General features: G+C 30.7%; 1 protein-coding gene across 1 annotated transcript in view; it reads left to right on the forward strand.

Moving 5' to 3' along the window:
* Positions 1 to 10,518, forward strand: part of LOC118068592 (uncharacterized) — a 78,554-nt gene extending 68,036 nt beyond the window's left edge. Inside the window, 1 exon segment of the mRNA XM_035086083.1 lies at positions 4,834 to 10,518. Coding sequence (XP_034941974.1) covers positions 4,834 to 7,077 — 2,244 coding nt within the window. The 3' untranslated portion in view covers positions 7,078 to 10,518.
* Positions 10,519 to 12,247: the final 1,729 nt, after the last annotated feature.

Raw genomic sequence — 12,247 nt, forward strand, 5'->3', positions numbered from 1 at the left:
ATAAATACATTTGAAATAAGAGATTCATAATTATTCATTTTCATTAAAAAGAACAAATTTTCATTAAATATGTACAGTAAATAACAATAACTTCTTTTATTATCAACCTTGAATAAAAAGCTCTAAAGTATTTAACCTGTGTGAAAAAAAAACTAGAGCACGTTTTGACAAACATAATTTAACTTAGTGATACTCTGAGAATAAGGTGGGTGCTTCTAATTTCTTTATTAGCACGCCTTAGTCCTAGTGACTTGTTTTTTAGAACACTTGGCCGACATTCAAGCTTCATTCAAGGTATAGACCCAGTGATTACGTAGACCAAGGAAGTACGTGCCGGTGCATAAAACATTCCCTAGCTTGCATAAATTAAACCAAATTTCCCGACGGATTTGCGTCGTACGCGGTCGTACTATAATAACGTAGACTTACTGAGCACGAATATAAGTGAGGCTACTGGGGGGAACGATTGTCTAACCAATAAAAATCAAACTATGCTTCTTAAAATCATTTTTTTTCATGTACGAGCATGATACTACATTTTTCAACAGATTAATATGAATTCTAGATTAATGATAAGTATTCTCAGCATAACAAATCATGAGATTGACTGAAAAAATGGTCCAAAATGTAGTCCTTTGTGTTAAAATATCTCAATAAATCTTTAACTTATCATTTAGAGATCTAAAAGATGAGAATTTTTTTTAAAAAAAAAAGATGATGAAAAAATTTTTGATGTAGATAATAATTTAGTATTCGTTGTGAACTATTATATAACAGCGTAGTTTGAAATGGTTAGAGCAGTGAAGTAAAAAAGTATAATGTAGATATTAAAGTATATTAAATGAAGCATTATAAAATCTATATTGTTCCAAGTAGAATGAGCAGTTGCCAGAGAGACGCAAAACACTTAAAGCAAATCTGTGACCAAAAATTGAATCTTGAATGGAAAAAACACAATGCAATCTCCCCAGGCACTTCCTCCGGAACCACAATTTCGCGGCCAGACTCTCACCGACCACATCTATTTTCTACCTTTTTGTCTCTTTCTCTCTTTCACAGTAGTTACAGTAAAATTTAGCGATAATTATGGACGATTAGGCGAACTGATAATAACATTATGACCGGCAATTATAACCAAGGCTTGTTCAAGACCAATAGAGTGGTTTTTTTTTTTACCTTTTCTCTTCACCTTAAAATATTTTCTTCTCTTATTCAAACTTTTCTGGCAATGTGAACTCACTCAATTGCAATGATTTATTGATTTTTAAATATCCCGTGGACTCTTTGAATATTTTTCGATTTACCTTCAATTTCACAAAGAACCAACTTACAATTATAGTTACAGTCTCTTCCTGCTTTAATCGTGCTTCATCACCTAAACCCCTTCTTGTCCCACTTTTCGTTTCAACCTAGAAGCTTGCTTTGCTAGCCTCGCCATCAGTAATCCGATTTTCCAATCCCCTCGACACTCCCTCACTGGTAATCTTCCTCCTTTGGTTAACTTCTTTGCGCTCCCGAAGCGGAGGTTGTATCTACGTTTAACCCAGTAGACAAAAAAAAAAAAAAAGGATAAAAAAGTTCCTTTCTACCAGATAAGGGAGATGGTGAAGAGACTAAAATCCCCACAGTACAAGAGACGATTTATCGAATTTTCACTTGGGGAAATATGACTCCCTCTCACTTGCTCTTATGCATTTTAGTTGAACAAACGGGAGTTTTCATCAGCTGCCCATCAACGCGAGTGATGAAGAGGGACAATGGCTTCAATTATCGTGACGTTCTAGCATCCAGTTTACGATACGATGCAGTACTTGGAGTATATGCGAGGGGGAGAAGGGGATGAAATAGAGTGAGATAGAGAAATGGTAGGGCATGTGGCTGCCTCAATCGATAAATCATTTGATCCCATTAAGTCCAAATTTCATTCCGCCAATTCAATCTGAATGTCTTTGACAAGTAAAATTAAAATTGATTTCTGTGAATTTCCAATTGCCAAATAGTTGATAGAAAAAGTACATTTTGGTATCTGTTTAGTGTTGCAATCATTTGGCTCTATGTAATATTCAAATACTCATGATGAAATAGAATTGGTAATAGACTATTAATGTTGACGATTGATTGTGGACAAATGATTAGGTGTTTTTGGGAATCTTTAGCTCTTGTTTGAATCAAAAATTAAATTGCATTATTGATGAAAAACTTTGTTGTACTTTAGATAACAATAGGTAGGTGCAGTTTGATAGTTGTTATCCATGGAAATTTTCAGTTAATAATTTATGCAAAAATATTTCTTCGGAATAATTATTCGATTAATATCAATCAGAAAGTTTGATGAATAGTAATTTATTAAAATAATTAGTTGTTTAATATTAATTCGTGAGTTCAATAAAAAACTATTTTAAAACAAGAATTTATTATAAAAATAATTGAAAAAAGTTTTAAAAATTAAATTGAATAATTTTTTACTAAGATGAATTTAATTTTCTTTTAGAATAAATTCATCAGGATATACTTGTAGATAATTTGTTACATTAAAATTCATTCCACGTTTGCCATTTTTGTTTACAAAATTTCAGTAATTAATTTTAATGACTTCAATATTATTCATCCCAACTAAAAAGCTATATTTTTTTTATAATTAAAAAAGAATTGCTTCAATTCTTAACTCAACATTTTTTCATATTTATTAGCGCAATTAGGTGTTAAAAAAATAAATATTATGATTTAAAAGTATTAAATAATTGGAGCAAAATGATTAGCTGTTGTTGTGTATTTAACGTAATTATTTAGGTATGCATACCGTCGCTGTAAGGATGGTGATAATAATGATAATAGAGGAGTGTTGGTGATGATGATGGGAGTAGTAGCAGGAAGGAATAGTACGACAATTCGTCACGTGAGAATAGTTGACATTATCCTTGGAGACATGATTAGTGGCTCCGATACCACCAGGACGTCTGATGTATTCGCGCGACGTTATCTACGAGTAGCACGACGCGCATAATGCCACTTACACCCCCTTCAAGAGAGGCGACAAGCACGTGGTAGCACCCTACTCGTCACTGGAGACAAAAGGTCTTTGTCACGGTCAGTGGACTAGACGCGTTTTCTCAAATTTGATTGACATATCTCTAGACTAACAACTGTGCATTCTAAACTACGTGTAATCATTGTGAAAAAATTCTCGTAATATTTTTGTAGATAATTTCATTTTTTCTCGGTATTGCTCTCCACATCTGTTCCCTCTATTCTTCTGAAATATGAAAACATTTTTTTTATTAAAGATAAATTATTATGTTTGGATTTTAAATAAAATTAAAGCTATGGATAAATGGGGAAGAAATATTTTCAAGTTCGAAGGGTTTCTTATTTATAAATAGATGGGGAAGATAATAAAGTTGAATAGGCATTGGCAGTTATTTAAAGGGTTTCACTGAAGTACTACTTCGAAGTTAAATCATATATAACAGTAAAGATGTTTTTTATTTCAATATTTAACTTGGAAATAAATCTTATTAGAAAAAGAATTGAATATCATTTCTTAATAATATGAACTTTAAAGATAAATATGCAGCCAATTTATTATTAATTCAAGATTAAATTAAATAAAATATCGGTATTATTCAATTTGATAGGATAATTTTTCTATTTGAATGGAATTTATTGCAATAACACTAAGATTGTTTTTTATTGAATACTTCAAGTCTAATTACCAGATAACTCTGTAATTTCAACATAAAAATTCTTCTGAAGTGACAGTAAAATTCCTTTAGTAAATAGCTCAATTCATCAGGGTAATAGATTGTCGATTATTTTGCAACAGTTCATTTGTATTGAAATATTTAAATCTTTTAAAAGCACCATCAATTAATTGTCGTAATGATAATATTCAAATAATAATGGGTTGAACAAAGAGATTAATGGTGTTGTAATTTTTCTTAGTAAATCAGAGATAAACATTGAAAATTATACCTCTGTCAGAACCACAGATACTTGATTGACTGCTACTAATTTTATGATGTATTAAGCTTTATAGAGATGTAAAAAAATCAAATGAAAAAAAATAACGTCATAGTAGTAAACCTTAAAGAATCACAAAATAATGAATATTTATTGATTAATCAAATATTTATCTTCTTAACAAGTAGTTCGATCAATAATTTTTACATTAAAATATTAAGTAATAACTATTCATAATAAACAAAGTAAACATAATTTTACTTTAAAATAAAATTTAATTTTATTAACATCAATATTATTCCTTGAGAAGTAGAACATTGAAGTCGATATTAAATTATTATTATTATTATTGATCATCAGTTAAATATTAATAGTTAAAAGCAATATGTAGCATCTAATAAATATTTTATTGCTGTGAAAGTTTTTTCGATAACTCAACACGATTATATCAATCGGAAATTATTACTAGAGTTCATTAAATAGCATCTGAATTTGAGGAAACGTCCGTAACTGTACGTAATGCAGCTGTAATGTGAGATGAGTAATGGGACTAGACTTCGAAAGAGACACGGAATAAAGTGAGAGCGAGAGTATGAGAGAGTACGAGATAAGAGACAGAGTCGCGATCCTACCACGCGCAAGTTCGATATTACGAGATGCGCTACACCTATCGTCTCATAGAGTGTGCCACACCCGTGGCTAATCCTTTCTTAATAACATAATGTTTTCAACGCATCGCGTGTAATCCCACAGCGACTGGATAATTTTTAATATATCTAATGAAGTTTTATAATAAGAAAAAAAAATAATGAATAGTAATGATGATAAATATGCAACATTTATAATAATATGGGTAATTTTTTATGATTTCAGGTGTCAAAAAATTGGCTGAGCTCTTGGCAGTTAATGCTGCTAATCACAATGAGTCTATTCACCACAGTAAAGTCTGCATACTGCCCGGTTGGATGCACTTGTGATGATGAAGCATTGGTGGTGATGTGTATAGGAGTGAGTCTCGACGTAATTCCAATAGCACTTAATCCTTCAACCCAGAGGTTAGTTTTGAAAGAAAGTCGAATCCGCACAGTGGATGCTGCGGCATTTCAATTCTACGGTGACCTCAAGAACGTCGATTTATCGAGTAATCATCTCGTTTCAATACCAAATGAAAGTTTTAAAGCTCAAAAAAATCTCTTAGAGCTTCATCTAAAACATAACAAAATATCAAGCTTAGCAGAGAAGACTTTTCAAGGATTAATATCTTTAACAGTACTAAATATGAGAGATAATTATTTGGAGACATTAACAAATGGGTTGTTCACATCTCTTACCAAGCTTGAAGAATTGGACTTGGGTGGAAATAGGATATCCAAAGTAGAACCTGGTGCATTCCAGAAATTAGGAGCTCTCAGAGTACTCTATCTAGATGACAATCAGTTGACATCAGTTCCATCACCAGCTTTAGCACCTTTGAATTCCTTGGCAGAGCTTCACATTGGCCTTAACGGATTTCCTTCACTTACTGATGATGCATTTAAAGGTCTAGAACGTCTAGCAGTTCTAGATGTGTCCATTGCTACTTTAGATAATATAAGTGAAGCTGCATTTCGAGGTTTATATTCTTTACGCACTCTCAAGTTAGGAGGAAATAAACTACGAGAGGTGCCTACGAAACAATTGGAAACCTTGAGTCGACTAGAGGAGTTAATATTGGGACAAAATCCATTTTCAATGTTAAAATCAGGTGCTTTTCAAGGTCTAACAAATCTAAAAAAACTCGACATTTCAGGGGCAAAATTGTTAACAACCGTAGAGAAGGGTGCCTTTTCTGATAATAGTAACCTTGAAACTTTAATCCTGAAGAGCAACAAGAAACTAACAACTATAGAGGATGGTGCACTTGCTGGACTTCCAAACCTTCGGCATTTAATGCTACGAGATAACGCCTTTACGAGTTTTCCAGAATCATTAGTAGCTTGGGGAGATCTTAGAAGGTTAGATCTAAGCGAGAATCCTCTCATTTGCGACTGTAATCTGTTGTGGTTGTCTGAAGTTCTAGTGGCAAGAAATTCAAGTCCCGTGATCTGCGCAGAGCCACCAGAATCTCGTGGTAAATCCCTCAAGGGTATGGCGCCGGATGAATTGGGTTGTGCTTTCTCAGATCCACGTAAGCAAGCGCTTCTAGCAACTCTCTGTGCAGCAGGACTTGCTTTATTGGCTGGGTTAGCTTTGTTACTCTACTATCGTTGTCGTAAGCGTGTAAGAGATGCTTTAAAAGATTATAAATGGAAAAATCGCGCCATTTCACGTAAAGAACATGAGTATCAAAAGACATTCTCTGATGAAGAATATATTGTTCGAACACATGGACATCATCGTCATCAGCAACAATTACATCAGCAATTTGCCCAAACTCATCATCCGCAGTTTCAACAGCAACAACAACAGCAATTGCAACACTCTCAAATCACTACAGGCATTAAACCAATACCAGTGACGGAACTGTAGCTAGAGCTTCGGGCAGCGAGCCCCGGTAACGGTGGAGTTTGGTTTTTGCCACATGGTGGTACTACTCCGGCCGAGGGTTTCACCTACATTGATGGCGAAACCGCGCGACAAATGCGTCGCCCAGGCACGCTGCCCGTTTCTGCAATTAGTCAACGCTCTGGTAGTGGCATTTTTTCACCAACCCAAGGTCCTAGTGACATCAATAATATCATTAACACGAGTGGTATTAATGGTGCATCAACCAGGATACATCACTCGAATCATTCTTTACGCAGAAATCCACTACCAGCTTTGCCGGCACGCTCCGATTCATGTAGGCTCACTGATGAACAAAGAAATTATCCTAATGAACGAATTTATAATGAAGATAATCAGATATCATTGCAAAAACACTCACCACCGTGTCCTCAATCCTCTTATCCTACTTTGCCGATTAATGGTCATGTGTCTTCATACCATTATCATCATTATAGCAGCAGAGATCGAGACAGCTCTCGGGATCGTAATCTAAAAGATCGAGAGCTGCCAATGGTACCACAGAGAAACGATAAACATCCTATGGAGTTGGAAATACATGACAACAAAGGCAATAGTACCTACAGAGAATAAACACCAAGCCGTTTATCGTAATTTAACTGCCACTGCACTTAATGCGCTTATTAAAATCAAACCAAGACTGATGATATATAGAAAGAGAGAAAGAGAGAGAGAGAGAAAAAGATGCTGAAGGATTCTCGTGAATCAAGTGATGAAAAAAAAAAGTAGAAAACCAGTCTCTAGTGTGTCAAATACGACTCATGAGATTTTTCATTCAATGAATTCTCTTGTGAAATTTTTTCCTGAGGCAGCTTACAACAGAATCCGGGTATCAAGTGAAGACTGAAGACGTCAAAAAGACAAACATTCCTCAGTTCTTATATTCAATGTCATCAGAATGTATAATGTGTTATATATATAATAAGATGATTGAGTGTATTCGCGTGTATGTACGTTTACTGCAAACATTCTTTTAGATTCGATAGTGAAGTTTAGATAGATATTGAGGAAACTAAGTAAATTGGTCTAAAGATTTAAATTTAATTTTGAATAATTATTTGGATGTACCTTGGATGTTATTATAAATATATTATGAGAGGAAAAAGAAACACGGACAGTTATCTTTGTGTCATAAAAATCGCACATTCATATAGAAATATTTTAAATATATATATATATGTATATTATAAACAGTGGACTTATTTTCTCAATAATTGAAAAAAAAAAGAAATGAAACGAATAAAAAGGAGAATAAGATCAAAGTTTAGAAACGAGTAATGAGACAAGTTAAAAAGTAAGATGACAGTAGTATCCATTGTAGAATTTTCATGGCTCAATGAGACGTGAGTTCAACAGTACCAGTTACGTGTTCACGCGTGAAATAAGACAAAATAATTGCTGATAAATGATGCTGAGTACGCGCACACATTCAATTATATTTTTTGTGTACTGCTGTCAACATTTCATTATCACTTTGTATTATAAATATTTTAAATTCTTTTGTATAAATGATCCTTATATTATATAATTATTCTAAAAAAAAAATGAGTAATATTAACCGTGTAGGTTTTTAATTACTTTAGTTTCTTAAAAACGTTAAAACAAAAACATCTTATCTTTGTAAACTTGAATATTAACATTGATCAAGTATAGTCAAGTTGCGAAACTGTTGGATAATTTTATAAATAATTTTTTTTTCTACGACATTTGACATAATTTTTGAATAATATTTTTAAAAATTCGTGAAAATTTGATAAAATAATTATAATTTTGGAGTAATATTTCAATTAGTCATTTTATTAGCAAATATTGTGTAACATTAATTATAAAATTGTCAGAATGAATTTGATATATTTTTTTACATGTTATAAATTGTAAATCAATAAATGGGTTATGTCCTCTATAAATTGTATCATTTTCAAGCGTCAATATTTCAATATTGAATTGGTCGTAAATGTGCACAATATTATGCTAATGAAAATTTTCATCGTGGTAATATTATAGAGTGAGATATAAAACCGGTTTATTGATTCAAGAATTTTCATTATAAACAAGGTGATGAAAAGTTCAGAATAAATGTCTTGACTGCTAAACTTTCTTTCTGTTTAATGAAAATAAGAGAAAATGAGATAATGACAAAAAAGAAGCACTTGAGTAAGAAAAAAAAAAATTCGAAAAAAGTAAATGGAAGAGAGTAGAAGAGTAACAAATAAATGTGGTATGATAATAATGTACGTAGAAACCGGAATAGTGAGCTACTGTCCCGTATGAAGAATATAGCTTCTCGTGCAGAGTGTACTCGTCGGAATTCCACGGCCATCTTGGCTGCCGCTTGAGAGGTGACTGCACCTTGAACTGCGCTCCCGAGATGCGAAGAGTAAAGTCGGGTGCTTTCGTATTCTCTATACTACTCTCTTTCTCTCTCCTTATCTATCCAATGTTACAGCTCTTTGTTCCTTCACTGCATGCTTCTCTTTAGATCCAGCGGCTACAACCGCGATCTAGCTATCGAGTTGCTCGATTTCCCATGCAACGGAATGCAACTTACGGCTGCTATTTCCAAGCCGTTTAAGCAGAATAATGCATTTATTTATTCCATTATCCATTTCCTACACTTTTCTATTTATAATTGGATTATAAAATTTATTTAAAAGACTTCCTTTATTTAATATTATTTAAAAATAAACGAAATTAAGCCTATTACTTAAAGCAGAAAGGAATAAAGATATTGATTGACTGTAGTTATTGTGATAAAGTACATTGATTACTTAATATACTTGTAACTAGATGACATTGTATTCCTTAATAGCTTAAATATTAATTTTGATTAAGAGAAATATTAATTAAAATCTTTAGTATCAAGTGAATTTAATTTAATATCCAACAGAATCGCAACTTTGATTCTTGTTATGAAGATTTTGATTTTGCTTTTTCATGTAATGAAAAATGGATAGGAAAAATATATTAATTCGATGAAGATAAAGAAATAAAATGGATGTATTAGTTAATAAAAAATTTAAAAAAATTAAAATTTTCATTTTCTTCTTGTGCATTAAAAAAACATGCATAAATGATTGTTTATAGGAAATGGAATTTCCGTATATGAAAAAAAAGAAAATGTAAAATTATTTATTTTTCAATGTAAACAAAAAAATTTTGACTGTGTAACTTTGATAGTTTTTTACTTTGTAAATTTTTGTTTTATATACTTGACGATTAGATGTTACTTAGAGTATATTTATAGATTGGATGATAATAAGTGTGTAGAAAAAAAAAATATATAAAAGTGGTGAAGAAAGGTCTTCAAGTATTCTTTAAAAGTTTCGTTATCACAAAAATCTCAAGTACATAAATGCAATAAATAAAGTTTAGTAAATAGTAAATTAGTAAAAATAAAAAAAAAAAGAATGTAAGTGAGAGAATGAGATAGTGAGAGAAAGAGTAGTGATAAAATATATGTAAGCGAACTCAAAATTATTTAAAAGAATAATGAGAGTGTGCGCGAAACTCATGCCGTTGTTAAAACGAAAGTGAAATATAATTATGTATATTTTAGGGGATACGTATCGTGTCATAATTTATCAGAATCTAATTAGTGTACAAAAGTTTGTTAGTAAAATATATTAATTATCATAATAATAATTATTATAAAAAATTATGTAAAATTTCATTTTAGAAATTTTATTTTAAAAAATTTTTGACAAATTTGTTAAATACTAGTAGAGATTTATGTGTCACTCTACTAAGTTTTGCGTATTAATCCTAGTCAAGAATTATAACAAGCGGAGAGAAAAAAATAGCAATGAAAATAGTGCGAATGAGCATCAAATAATGGTATGAAAATAAAATACACATAATAAAAAAATTTAAATAAACATAAGAATGCGACTTTGGTCGTACTTTTTTGTTGACTTCTATCCAATTGGTGCAGTTACTGTGTAAAATCCATTGTGTACACATCATTATAAGCCAAACAATGAATAAACAAAAGAAAAAAATTACCCAATAGTTATATGCAAATATGTAATCTTTTATGTCCTATGCACATGTCGTATTATCTTTCACGTATCCATTCCTGCATAGCATATGTTAAATATTTGAACAATGTTCTCAAATCTTAGATATTCTCACTTATTCTTATATATGTGATGTATATGCAAAAATGAAATATCACATAATTATATAAATATGTAGAGTATATCTATTTACTACGTAAATTTCAACATTTAATAACAATTGCGTGTATGAATGTGAGACCAGAATAGAAAAAAGAGCTCTATTGTAAAACAATCATTTTGAATTAAAATATTAATTGCATAGATTATTAATGAAAATAAAATATCATTGTATGGAGAGAAATAAAATATGGTACAGAAAAATATGAAATGTTGGAAATTTGTTTAACATAAAGAATGAGCCTTATAGAGGAAGCAATATGAAACAAAGAAAATTTTAAGAACATAAACCATTAAGCAATTTGAAGATTTCTCTTCACTGGTAAGAAAGAAAAAGTGTTATACATATTTCAAAAAATCTCTGTTTAAGAGTTAGTTATTACTATATAATTGTATACTTGTGAGTTCTTTAAAGGTTAAGTAATTCCTATTAGACATATAAATCACTTGAATAAAATTATTTATCATAAAATACATTATTTTTGACACTCATATATTATCGTATAGCAGTTAATTTTCGTAGCTTTTCAAACTCCTTCTCAATGATAGCTTTATTTTCGTGAAAATGATGTGCCTGGTAGGTTGCCAAGGATCTGTCGCCTTTAATGCAGCAATAATTTAGACTTTAAATCCTCAATAATTATTTCTCTTGGCAATCGTACTTTCATGCGTATAAGTAAAAATTCAGGAACTAAACTACGACATCAAAACTAAATGGGTAAATATGTATTAATCAATTTCAATTTAATTTCTTTCAAAAGTATACATTTAATGTTTTTATTACTTTTTAATGGTACAAACTTCTTTAAAGAATTACAAGTATCATTGTTGTAAATATTTGACGTACTAATGCTAATCTGATACGATAAAGAAGCACAAATTAAAAATAAAAACCATGAATGAAGGAATGGAATATGAAAGAATGTCATTAAAAACTATCTTTACTCAACTTATTCTATTGTATAAATAAAATAGTTCTGTATGGTGTAAAACTCTTTCACGTTTATGAAATTATGTGGCGTTAATTGTTGCCATATTACTCTCCATGAAATCCATTAATTTAAGTATACCACATATGTGCTAAAAAAAAACAAGTATGTAAATAATTGAACAAAACAGTCCTTCTACTTATAAACGTAAATAATGATAACGTAAAATAATTCTGATAAAAAAGGGCTAACGATTATTTGAAAATTGAGCGATTGAAAATTAATGAGGGAATGATACGAACAAAGAGAGAAAAGTTGCTATAAGATATAATAAACGCGCCAACTCTCATTTGTCTTTCAATTACCTTTGCAAATTATTAAGTAATTAGGTTGATTCACGAAGTACGATATAATATACCATAAGAATAATTCCGCATTATTTTGTACATAAACAACTTTATTGGAAATAATCAATAAATCTAATATACGATTATTGTCAAAAGAAAATGATTCTATTTATTTCAATAAAATTTGTAATCCCTACTTATTATGAAAATTAATTAATTAATATGCTTCAACTGCTATTATTTATTCTTTTTATATTGATTTTAAATCTAATTATAATATCTATTTATTTAG

Source organism: Chelonus insularis, unplaced genomic scaffold (assembly GCF_013357705.1).
Source record: "Chelonus insularis isolate UGA/USDA-ARS -01 unplaced genomic scaffold, ASM1335770v1 contig_3_pilon, whole genome shotgun sequence".
Lineage (NCBI taxonomy): Eukaryota > Metazoa > Arthropoda > Insecta > Hymenoptera > Braconidae > Chelonus > Chelonus insularis.